Genomic DNA, 12223 nt, shown 5'->3' with positions numbered 1-12223 from the left:
GACATCTGTTTGGAAACTTCCAGGAAGAAAATGCAGGGACTTGTTCCAGGTCAGCTGTTTGAAAGCAGAAGCTCAGCTGAAGTAACGTGATAGCGAGGAAGAGCCAAATGCCAGCTGGGAACTTGCAGACCTTGTTTTCACCTCTTTGTTTGTTGAGTATTTTGTGTGACTGGTCCAATCACTTAAGACTTGGCTGTAGGGGAAGTTCATTCAGGGGAGCATTGTGTGAGGACAGTTTTTCTGGAAGGCAAGTAGTGTTTCTAGCTTGTCTTACTGCTTGTAAAGTAACACAAGCTAAAATGGGACGAAGGGTTCCCCTAGCACTGTAGGATCATACCGTGCATGGGAACAGTAGTGAGATTTACTGGCAGGATTAGTCCTTTTCTCCTTGTCCTTACTCTTCCCCTGTTCACTGATGAAATATTGTTTTCTTTTTCTTATGTTGCTGTCTTTTATCCTACAACTTTTGAGATTCACCTGCTCTTCTGAAATTGCTGTAACTGCAGCACTGTCTCTGTTTTGCCCCTTGCTCTTGGCATATAAACTTGACCTTCTCTGTCCTCAGCAGGCTTTTGAGTGCTGTTGGTTGTGAGCTATTTGAAGGACTCTATTGTAAGTGCCTGTGTTAACTAACAGCTAGAAGGAGCAAAATAATGTACATGAAGAGTCCCTTGTGAGCGTGATTAGTAGCATAAGGAAGATGTGTATGGACCCAGCCAGTGGGAAGGTAACACTGGTGGCAATGTCTGCAGCCTAAAATGTGTGTGTCTCATTTGTGTCAGTGCATTTTTGCTTGTCTGTAACTTAAATGCCTCAAGGCCGATGTCAGGGCTCCACACAAAGCATACCACACACTTTTCAACTCACAGCTTTATCTCAACTCTATTTTTGGACCATACTTACAAGATGCCTGTTAAGTCATACAGCTGAAAAGGCAAGGATGCAAAGTGCTGGATCACAGAGACCAAAAATCTTCTCCCTTTCCTGCTTTCCTTTTTTCTTTCTCCCCAGCATATAATATTTTCAGGTCCTGGTTAGCACTCAGTTGGTACGAGGAATGCTAGTTAGATCCTTCTAAGAAGAGACGTGTGGTTCTTTCTTTCCCACTAGTGCAAAGGAGTCAGCATCCCTTCTGTGTTATATCCTGCCTTATTTCCCGTTATTGTTACCTTTACATTTGTTAAAACCTGAGAATGTCAGGCAGCTCAGGCTTTGCACCAGGAACTTCTTGAACACATGCCGTGGTAAGTAGTTACCCTGTGTTTATGCTGGGTTGTCCATTTCCTGTCCATTAATTTGTGATTCAGTTACTTTCGATGTCTATTAGTCATTCATTTTTGTTCTGTTTGTTTGATGTTAATTGGCTTGACAAAACAAAATAGGAGACTTCTCACTTTAAAAGTGTTGCTTGCAAAGCAGAACTTCAAGGGAAGCACTGAAGAGTGTGGGCAGAGACGGCTTAATGCACTTTATTTTTGTTTCGACTCTGCCCTCGCATTTCACATTTGCAATGTGAAACAATGAGTGCAATGGCTGAAATAGACCTTGTGCCACCTAATTACTGCTGAAAAATGTAAGGATTACTGCCCTTGTTAGGAACCTTGGCTGTGATGTTCAGGGACTTTTTATCTTTTGAGTGAGTGTGGGACCATGCTGGCATTATTTATTTGAGTTGTTCTTCCTAGCCTTTTGAAGAGGACAGAGAATGTCTTGCTCTTGCAGTGTTCCAGACTGCTTTAAACAGTGTGTGGGCCATGATCTTAATCTTGGGGTTGCATGAAGTAACGTGGGAAGAAGTTATAATTCTTACTGTTGTTCGTTTTTGTTCTTTGGCAGCAGTATCGCTAAAACCTCTTGGCTGAGGTGATAGGCAGTGTGATACGCAGTGCTGACGTCTTGGAACTGCCTGTCAATTATATGGGCTATGGTGAATCTCAGGATAGTCTTAAGAGGACATAGTGACTACAATCTACTTAAACCATTCCATGATTACAGAAATACTGACAGTTAGCCACAGCAGTGTCCTGTTGTGAGCTTACTGTGTTTATTACTTTATTTCTACACAGTTTGCTAGTAAGAGAGGTAAGATTTTAGCCTGTGTCTGAAAGGAGATGGAATGGCTTTGCTTTTAAAATTTTAAAACGTAAATGTGGTATGTTAAATCTTAATGCACTTTTAAAAGGTGTTTGGAAAGACAGTGGAAGATGTTGTTTTGATGGAAGAGTTTCACAACCTTCTTTAATGCTCAGATTTCTTAGTTTTACCAAGTCTAACTACAGTTACTTATTGAGGATAATTTATTAATGTTGTTAACTGAACTGGATGAAAATAAGATGGTAAATCTGATTAGTGAGAACTTCCATAGTGCAGTGGATGGTTTGAAGAAACAAATGTTAGATGACCTCCTCTGCTTTTACTAGTGAATGAACAGAGAGTTTTGAAGGCAAACTGGGAAGGGCAGGTCTGAGGTGCGTGAGAGCAGAAAAGGGGGGCAGCTGGCTCGACTTTCAGGAAGACTTGAAACTTCTGAAATATTTCAGGCCAGTTAAAAGGAGATGAAGGACAGAGGTGATAAGACATGGACCAAGTAAAAGGGAAATAAAGGGAAATTGTGAAGGATTTTGTGGAAGGGGAAGTCTGCATGTGTGTTTATGCATTATGAGTGGTCTCCCCTCTAAATAATTATGCATGTGATGTTTAGAGCATGCAGAACAGAGATGAAAGAAGCTTTAAGCAGTAGCTAAAAGCCTTGTCCTGTATATGTTCCTGCATCTCTTGTCCATCAGCTTTTCTGTTTTCAGTGTTAGCCCTGAACGTGAATTTCTGCCTGATTCTGCTTTGGAAGAGCTAGCTGATCAGGATTAGGGTTTGTAAATAGTTACCCTAATGGTTTGGTATATCCCATCATGGCATGTTGCTAAACTTGAAGACTTTAAGTCAACGAAAATTTTTGCAGAACACCTTTAAAACAGGAAGTAACTCACTGATGCCACTATTTTAATAATAATTGCTTCATGTGTCTCATTTTTTATGCTGCCACCTGTGGGAAAGGAAACAAGCCTTCAAGAAATGTGGTAGCTGACAACAGAAACTTTATACAGATTATTTAACTTTGTTTTCTCCTCAATTCTGTTGTTTTTTAGAAGACTTGTTTTCCTGGAACTTCTCTTGTAGTTTAACTGTCGCAGTTAAACAGCTCTGATTAACCACTCAATGTAGCAGCATATTACTTCTGCTGACAAATTACTTTGGTTAAATATTTATGTAGTCAACTACTTTGTTGCTAATGCCTGTTTAGTCAGATCCTCTTCTTGCTGTGTCTTGCTGCATAAACAGGTGGGTTTCTGTCATTTAGCACCATTCACATCAGTTGGTCCTACTCCTGAAATTATAGAACTCTGGAGCTAAGCCATACTTGGTTCTTGATATCTATAATTTTGCTTTCCCAGTGCACTGCAGTAGTTTGTGGCAAAACTCTGCTGAGAAAAAAATGATTACAGGCTTGAGGGTTAAGTGTCAAACAGACTTGTTTGAAGTAATTGATGCGTGAAACCTGTGCCGTTAGAACTCACCCCACTTTGATCAGTGACGGTTGTAAGTATTACCTGTTAGACTTAAACAGGTTTGTATCCTAATTAAAAGGAATATTATAAGTTTCAACCAGGTTTTGCAATATGATGTGTGGACAGACATTACTGTTGTCATACATACGTTTAAAAAAATACCTCCTTAGCTAAACTTCTTTGGATATCTTATGGCTGAGAGTAAAATCCAGAATTAAAGTGTAAACTGGAAAGTATGGCTGAATGATTTCAGCAGGCAAATTTAGCTCTGACATTACAATCATACTGGAATAAAGTAATACTTTTTGGTTTTGCACCATTAGTCACTAAGTACCCTGCCTTTTGTGTCAAGTAGTGCTTCTCAGTTGTCTGACAGAAGTCAAAGGTGCTCACAGAACCTGATGCTTCTTGCTCACAGAATGATAGAGCTGGCTTTTTTGTAAAAGGGCTCTAGACTGGCACAATTGAAAGATAAGTTGGCTCTTGATGTGTGAATTATTACTTGGTGCGGTCTGAAGAATTGAAAAGATGTTTTAGATCAACGTTTTCCTTTAAAAGTGGAGATGAAAACCCCCGTCTGTTTCACAAGTGGTGTGTTGATGGAGTACCTTAAACAAGGCAAGGGTACCCATAGTATTGCATGCACTGGTTGAAGGAGAGCTGTAGTGGTTCTCAAAGAGATTCTTCAGGGTTGTTTGCCAAAATTTTAAATCCCTGCTAAAACAGCCTATATCTGAACAGTTTTGAACCTGATCACTGAAGTCAATCAACAGTGAGAAACTCAAGTTCCTGACCTCCATCTTAAGTACAACATTGGAAATGAACATATGTTGTGAAATGGGTAATTTAACATTGTCTTCCTGTTTTCCGCCCAGATAATTTCAGACCTCGAGTCTTGGAATGATGAGCTCTCTCAGCAGATGAATGACTTTGACACTGAAGATCTTACAATAGCAGAACAGAGGCTCCAGCATCATGCAGACAAAGCCCTGACCATGAATAACTTGACCTTTGATGTCATCCACCAAGGGCAGGATCTGCTGCAGTATGTCAATGAAGTGCAGGCATCTGGTAAGATGGCTTCTTCATGCTATTCTGGGCAGTGGCTTTGTGAGAATTATCCAGTTGTCTCCATGGGATGTGTGAAAATAACAGAGATACTGGTTAACTTTAAACTGGAGATGTGGACTTTTTTTTTCCCTTTATACTCAAACCATTTGATAGTGTTCATGAGAATGTACTGTTATTATGGCATATAGTTTTTATATAAGAGTTGGCAACACCTGAATATGTTTAGGATTAAAAAAAAAAAAAAGAATTCCACTCAGGAAGTCGGTAAAGTTAAATAGCAGGGAGTTAATTTTATAGTGAATCGGAGCAACACAGTCAAGCCAAAAATTTCAGCTTTCAAGGAATAAGTGTTCCTTTTTTGTCTCGTACACCGCTTCACTTGATGTTTCTAACTGTACACGGTCACCCAGGGTAAATCTCAGGCTTCTTTAAAATTGCAGTATGAACTTTTTTTTTCTAAAGAGTGCAGAACCTATGCTTATTTAAGCAGTTGCTCTGGGGATTAATTTGAACGTTGAGAAGGAGCCAGAGTGTGCCACAAAGCAGTGGAAACAGGCAGTTTGTCTTCGGGAGATTTTTTTTTTTTTTTTTTTTTTTTTGGTAAGTCATTTATAAATGACTGGCTGATTACAGGTGTTGAGCTGCTTTGCGACAGAGATGTAGACATGGCAACTCGTGTCCAGGATCTGCTGGAGTTTCTCCATGAGAAGCAGCAGGAGCTGGACGTGGCGGCCGAGCAGCACCGCAAGCACCTGGAGCAGTGCGTGCAGCTGCGTCACCTGCAGGCCGAAGTCAAGCAGGTAGGAGCCGCCTGCCCCCGCGTGGGGTGGCGGTCCCCCAGGGCTGTGCACACCTCGGGGGGGCGGGGGGGGGGTCTGTGCCCATTAACTGCCCTGGGAAACTGCTTTCTGTCCTAGCAAGTCTTGCGGGGAGGGACTTTGAGCACCTGAGAAACTTCATCCTCTGCTAATGCGAGGTGCGTTTTTTAATTTGCATCAACAGTCCGTATTTCTACATGGATACAAGTCAAGTATTTGAAGTGTAGAGCAATTTGAACTAATGTTAAACCCATACTTTTATCATCTGTATTGTTTGGTGATAAACCGTGCACACTGGCCTAATGCTTTTTGGTATACTGTTTGAGACTTCTACAAACCGTGGTAACGTAATATCAGCATGGTTTACTTTCTGGGAGAAGAAATATGAAGTTTTGCTTTTCCTGACAGTGAAGTGGCAAGTGTCGAGGACCTTATCTGATAAACACCTAAACCTTTAGTGAATTTAAGATGCCGTGGGCAGAACCACTGAATTAGGTGAAAGTTTAAAAAACAAAGAACACACTAGAGAGGTAAAAGGTTTTGATCTTGCTCACACTTGGCAGCAGCACAGAAGTCTGCTACAGTCTGTTGTATTAGTATGTCCTATAATGGCTCCCAATGCAACCTGTCCTTTTCCTGTTTGTTGTGAGCTCGTACAAAAATTCATCTCCCTCATGAGACTCTGAGAACGCCTGAATTGCAAAGTAACATAAAAGGGGTCCAGTTAGCACAGGAGAAGTGAACAGAAGGTTCTCAAAGTATATCCAGGCAGCGTGTGGTTACTTTGTAGTAGCAGACCCAAAGCTTCTGTGTTGTCTCAAAGGAATGCAAGAAACGGGTAGGGTCTGCCATCAGTGCGATACATACAGGTGTTAATCAAATACACGGCCTTCGAGTTCAAGCCTTTGCATACTCTACTGAAACTTGTTCATCTTTGTAAATGCACATTACAAATTACTGATTTCACATGAGTAATGGTTGAGATAAAGTTATTGCAGCTGAGAATAGTTTGCACATATTCGAAGAAAAGAAAATATGAAAAGAGTGTGAATGCTAGCTGAGGCAGTCTCATCCCTTTTGGGTACATCAGTGGGTTAGGATGGGATAGATTTGTAAGAAAAAAGGATTGTTAATTCCCATGATACTGAAATAATACTCAGTTGCTGAACAGAATAGAATATAGCACTTGGGTAATATTTCAAAGACACGCTATTAAATAGTTACTTATATTGCATGCTCCCATAAAGTGAGTACCTTGCTCCTCTAGTTTTGTTTGTATGCAGGTTAATTGTGACAAGACAGACACAGTGTTTAAAACCTGTGTTTGCAGAACCAATGTTTTGTATTTTAGCAGATACAAGCGGATGGTGAACAACATGGATTGTAAAGGAATATCCATGTTGCACCTAGCGGTTTGTAGGTCATTCTGTAAGATCTTCGTAACTTTTTTGAACCACTGCTAGCCCTGTCTGAAATTGAAGCTCAGGATTAGATTTTTAAGAAAACACTGGAAAAAATGAGTTCATCTTATAATAAAGATACAGGTAGTATAATGTTCTAGCCAGCTGCCTTTTCTTAATAGACTGGTGTTTAGGAGAAAAAATGGCTTCTGTTTTATATTCTTAGAACGCATCTCTATCAATTGGATTTTTCTGTTGAATTAAATGCCACAATAGGTGTGAACTTTCAAACAAACTTACATAACCATGTAGCTGACAGAATGTTCCTGCATTACAAACTCCTTTTCCAGATTTTTCATTGTACAGATTAACCTGCAATACTTGCCCAGCCTGAGGGCCTAAAAATTGAACGTAACGAAAACTGAATGTTATGGTCTCATTTTGATCCCCTTTGGAATGCTTTGGGGCTAGTAACTCTTAGTTTTGTGATTTCAATTGCCTTTTCAGAAAACCATGTCTGATTTATTTTAGTTTTTTTTAAATATCAGGAAGCATGATCCTCTGCACTGGGAAAAAACTTCATCGCTCAGCAGGTCCCAACAGGTGCTTTACCCAAAAGTAAAATGATATGGTAAACCTCATCTTCAATCTGTTTTGTTTGTATTTGGTTGCCCAGTTCAATTACTGTGATTTTTTGCCAGATTTATTGTTAATGATCTGAGTGTAAACATACTTATTATGTAGATGGGATACTGTCTCCATAGCAAGGATTTTAACAAGTTTTCAGTTTGAAATTTTCCTGCCAAACTGACATTACTGCTATTGTATTTTTACACACACACATACACACACACAGATACATATAAAAAAAGTAGTGAAAAGGTTAGACTGGAACACTGCAGGGGTTTTTCCATAGGGTTCATCTTTCAGATTACTGTAATCAAGACCAGAAAACTGTCTCCTGGCTTAGCTTTTTAGTCAAATACTTGCAAGGAGTCCCTTCAGTACTAGGTTTTGAAACTTGTAGCTTAGTGATTTCTTATCAAGCAAGCACAGAAAGCAGACAAAAACGTCCAGTGGTGCTTCTCCCTTAACAACCATACCAGTTCTGCTTTGTGGCATTGAAGTTCTGTACATCAAGCCTCAGGACAAGGAGGAAGCAGAAGGGCCGTAAGACACAGAGGTTTAAAGAAACCCTGCAAAGAATTTGCTTGTCAACTTGATATGTTATAGGTGCAGAAAGGGCAAAAGCAAATAGAAGATCACAGTGTAGGAAAACCTCAGAAGGTAGGGGGAAGAGGATGCTCATTGAAATAAGAAGGGAATGCTGTATGTGGGGAAGACAACATGGAAAGGAAAACGTGGGCATTTTAGTCAGGGCAGGAACATATGACTAGGTAGAGGCAGAGAAATATTTTAAGAGAATATCTGTCTCATCCAGAATTCCACTTGCATGTTTGCCAGACAACCTTTTTCTTTTATCACCTAAAATAGAGCTGCTGGATTACTTATTGCTGCTATCACTCCCACATACTCACTTTATAGAACGAATGCTGTGCTCTGCTTAACGTGCAGCATCTGCCAGGGTCACAATCTCTACCAAGCTCCAAAATCAATGCGATTGGTTTACAATGCTCATTAAGCCTTTTCAGTGCAGTATTGTCTGCTTCTCTGATCATGGTGTATGTTCTTGGATATATAACTGTGTATTCATATCTGTACAACAGTGTAGATAGATACTTGTACCAGGTACAAGCTTATATCGTCAAGAGCACCTTGAGCTGCTTTTTGTTCTCACACGCAAATCTTTTAGCTTGGTGCAAACACAGTCCAGTGCTTAAGCTCTGATTCTCTCAAAATACTACTCGGGAAGAGTATCCTGGCACTCTGTATAGTGCCATATGGATATGAAAACGTAGCAAGGACGGCAGGCTGAAGCAGGTGTATCTCATAATCATGTTTAGTTAGTCAAATATCAGTCCAAGAAACTAATCCTAAATCAAGCATCTATAGAACTACCTATTTTATCCTTTCACGCATCCCAAATTGTTTCATTTCCACAGTTTTGCTGATGCTCTGCTGATGCTCTTCTAGCCTGCTGAAGGCTGCAAGGAGAAAGATGGCATGTGTGGTCCACCCAGACAGTGAGGTGATGGAAACATGCCAACAAATGTGGGAAGGCAGCAGCCCTGAAAGAACAACAGGCTCAATATTTACTGGTGCTTATATTTTCCCCTTGAGTCAGAGCAGAGGGAAGGGGAAAGTGCTGTGGGCAACTTCCCTCCTCTGAGTTCCACCAGCTTCTGCACTGGCACCGTGACCTGCATCAAGCAGGAGGGCAAATCAGTGTGTTTGAAATGACAAGTTCTGTGCTAGCTGTCTTTGCTGTGTATGATGGGATGCCAAGTCAAGAGGAGCTTTGAACTGGTGCTGCTCAAGCATTCACCTTCATTATAAGTTCTCTGGACAAGGCTAAATGTATTTTAACCCTAAGAAGGTATGTTAGAGCATACCTGGAAAAATAATTACCTAAGTAAGGTAGAGGGGGAACTTAGAACGGCTTTTATAAGACAAACTACAAATAAAAAAGGGATTTAAAAACATCTTCCACCCTCTGTGTTCTTACAGACAAATTCTATTCTCCAAGCATAGTTTCTGTCTACAGTCTATTGAACCCATCTTGTTCCTCTGGAAGTTGCCCTTGAGGCTTACCTGGACTTGCTCCCTTGAGTATTAACAGCCCCAGGTGTCTTAACGAATTCCAAACTCCCAGCTCCTTTCACGGTCCCTTTCATGTGCCCCCATGCTGTTATCCGGGGGATAACAGCAGGAGAGGTTGTTCCAAGGCCAGAGCCATCTTCCGCCTCCCCATAAGGCTCCACCTGACCCAGCATTTTGTCCTCAGAGAAGCAGAATGTGCACCCACTTACATGTCTAGGAGGTGCTGTCCCACACTACATCTACACTGCAGACTTTTTTTCTACAGACTTGCAGGATTTGTATAGAAGAATTCAAATACATGTTATCCGAGGCGGAGGGTGGGGATGGGGGAAATGCCCAACTTCTTAGCTATTCATCGTGCAGGCAGAAGTGGAAAAAACTGTATTACTAATCCCACAATATTGCAGTGTAGATAAGCACAAGACAGAGGGTGAAACTGTGATTTGAGGGAATGGATATTGTGTCAAGATAGGTAGACCTCAGTTGCTTCAAGCTGTTAAAGCCATGTTAGAGTATACCTTGGATGTAGACCACGTGCGCCTTTTGTTTTTAAGCATCTGTGTTTTGATAGGTCCTCTTCCTGGTTTCTGCCCATGTTTTCAGACTATGACTATAGTCATGTCATCCTGATTCACCCAGTCATAACTTGGCACAGTAGTATCAATGGTGGTGTTACAGGTGGATCACTAGATGACAATATTTAGTGTTAAGAGCTAGCTGTCATTTGGTAGTTAATATATTTATTACCAGTGGTTAAAGGTCTAAAATCAGTTGGTAGGAACATGCTAGGGAAGCTATGCTTAAACTGGTTATTTTCAAATCAACTGGGCCCAAAGGAAATCACCCCAGAATACCTATAAAACTGCCTGAAATAATGTCATAGACATTAGTGCTTATCTTCTCCAAACTTGTGGAGGTTGGATGAGATTCTGGAGGCCTGGAACTCAACATCTACTTCTCAAAAGTGGGAAAGGATTAGCTAAGGGAGGATTATAGGTCAGCTAGTTTAACAAAATTCCCAGGAAAAATTGTGAAACAAGTAGATTATTAAACCTGAAAAGTGATGAGGAGAAGAGAAAAGGCTTACATAGATTAATTAAGTATAGCTTCCCATTGATAAATCCTGATTCTTCCTGACAAGGTAACAAGTCTTCTGGGTAGAGGTGGAAAAGCAGATGACATAATCTTCCTTCTATTAAAGCTTTTGGAATAGTTTAGTTCATTCTATCTGGCCCTGGCTTAGTATGCGAATGTAATATGAGACTACAGTACCATGAATGATAACTTGCTGGAAAACCATACTCAGTAATGAAAGTTTTACTAAGAGAGTCACTGGATTGGAAAACAGATTTCAAAATTTAAAAAAATATATTTGTAGAAGGTCTGTATTTGGATACTAGTTCATGTTTCCAGTCAGAAAATTACATGGTAGAGTAGGGATTATGCTTTTAAATGTGAAGATAAAGGCAAAAGAAACTGGAAAAGGGATTTGAGTTCATCAGAAGACACTGGATTACAGTTCAAAATTATCTTGATGTATGGGAGAATTGTGCTGCAAGAAGGATATTAATTTTATTAGTGACAAATACAGAGCATGGTGTACTGGCAGGAATAATCAGCTGAACAAATACACCACAGAGGTAATTACTGGCTGGGCAGAAGTTCCTTAGAAAAGTTACACAGATGACAGTGAATAACCTGAATTATGTCCAGCTTTACTTAGTACTTGAAAGACGTTGACTGAAGTCATGGTTATCAACTGGAGAGATCTTATAATAAAGCAGTGAGAAAAATAAAGCAACTGACTTCACATGGGCTTGAAGAGACTGTGGTCAACAGGGGAAGATGAAACTAGAGGAAGGAATTGGGTAATGTTCTTGATGGAGAGAGGAGAGCGATAAACAAAGCTGATGCTAAGAGGGAGAAAACTAAGGGGTTTGGCTTGTGTTTTTTCAGTTTTTTTCCTCCCAGTGCGGGCAGGAGAAATGAAATAAGCTGAAATGAAAGCAAGAAGGATTTGAGTGTTACAAGAAGGAAGACTTGTGGTGATAAAAGCATCTGGTGGAAGACTGGGATTGGAGTCTTGAGTAACAAACAAGCCCCAGATCTTTCAGGAGGGGCCTTAAGGTTGCATGTTCCTGATGTTGGTAAGGGATGCACTAGGTGGCCTCCTGAGGCTCCTCCGCAGCCGGGGATCCTTCTGGTTTCAAGGACGTGTCAAGACACATTCTGAAAACTGAAAATCTTTAAGCAACTAGAACACAGTCAATGGTCACATTTTTCACAACTTTAATATTCAGAATTGTTTGCTTACTTTTTACTAAGGTGCATATCCTCAATTTATATTATTGACACTGGCTTTTAGGCAAATATTGCTCGTAACTTGTTCCTGTTGTCCAGGTGACAGAAGTGGTGTTCAGAAACACAACCTTGTTCAGAGTGTAAACTGAAATCACAAGCATGTAGTAGTTGACAGAAAGATACAAATTGTCAACGAAGTGAAATTATAGTGAATGTCATTCTCTGTGTTCATTGAATATATAATTCACCATAAATATATCATTAATAAATTAATTAGTTATCAATTCCAGTACTACATGTGACCCTATGTGTGGGGTTTTTCCCTAGCAATGATGCCTTTCTTGCTGTT

General features: G+C 40.3%; 1 protein-coding gene across 5 annotated transcripts in view; it reads left to right on the top strand.

Annotated features, from left to right (window-relative positions):
• The window catches only part of TRIO (trio Rho guanine nucleotide exchange factor), a 255638-nt gene that overhangs the window by 134281 nt on the left and 109134 nt on the right, over positions 1–12223 (top strand). For all 5 annotated transcript variants that reach the window (XR_008820638.1, XM_056330815.1, XM_056330813.1 and 2 more), the window contains exons 14-15: positions 4439–4634; positions 5268–5434. Coding sequence is in view for 4 of the 5 variants with exons in the window: in XM_056330815.1 (XP_056186790.1) it covers positions 4439–4634; positions 5268–5434 (363 nt within the window). In the remaining variant the exon portion in view is untranslated. The remainder of the gene's footprint in view (positions 1–4438; positions 4635–5267; positions 5435–12223) is intronic.

This window comes from Falco biarmicus, chromosome 3 (assembly GCF_023638135.1).
Source record: "Falco biarmicus isolate bFalBia1 chromosome 3, bFalBia1.pri, whole genome shotgun sequence".
NCBI classification, from domain to species: Eukaryota; Metazoa; Chordata; class Aves; order Falconiformes; family Falconidae; genus Falco; species Falco biarmicus.
Note: the sequence above shows the minus strand (reverse complement) of the source record. Positions and strands in the feature narration are given on the sequence as shown.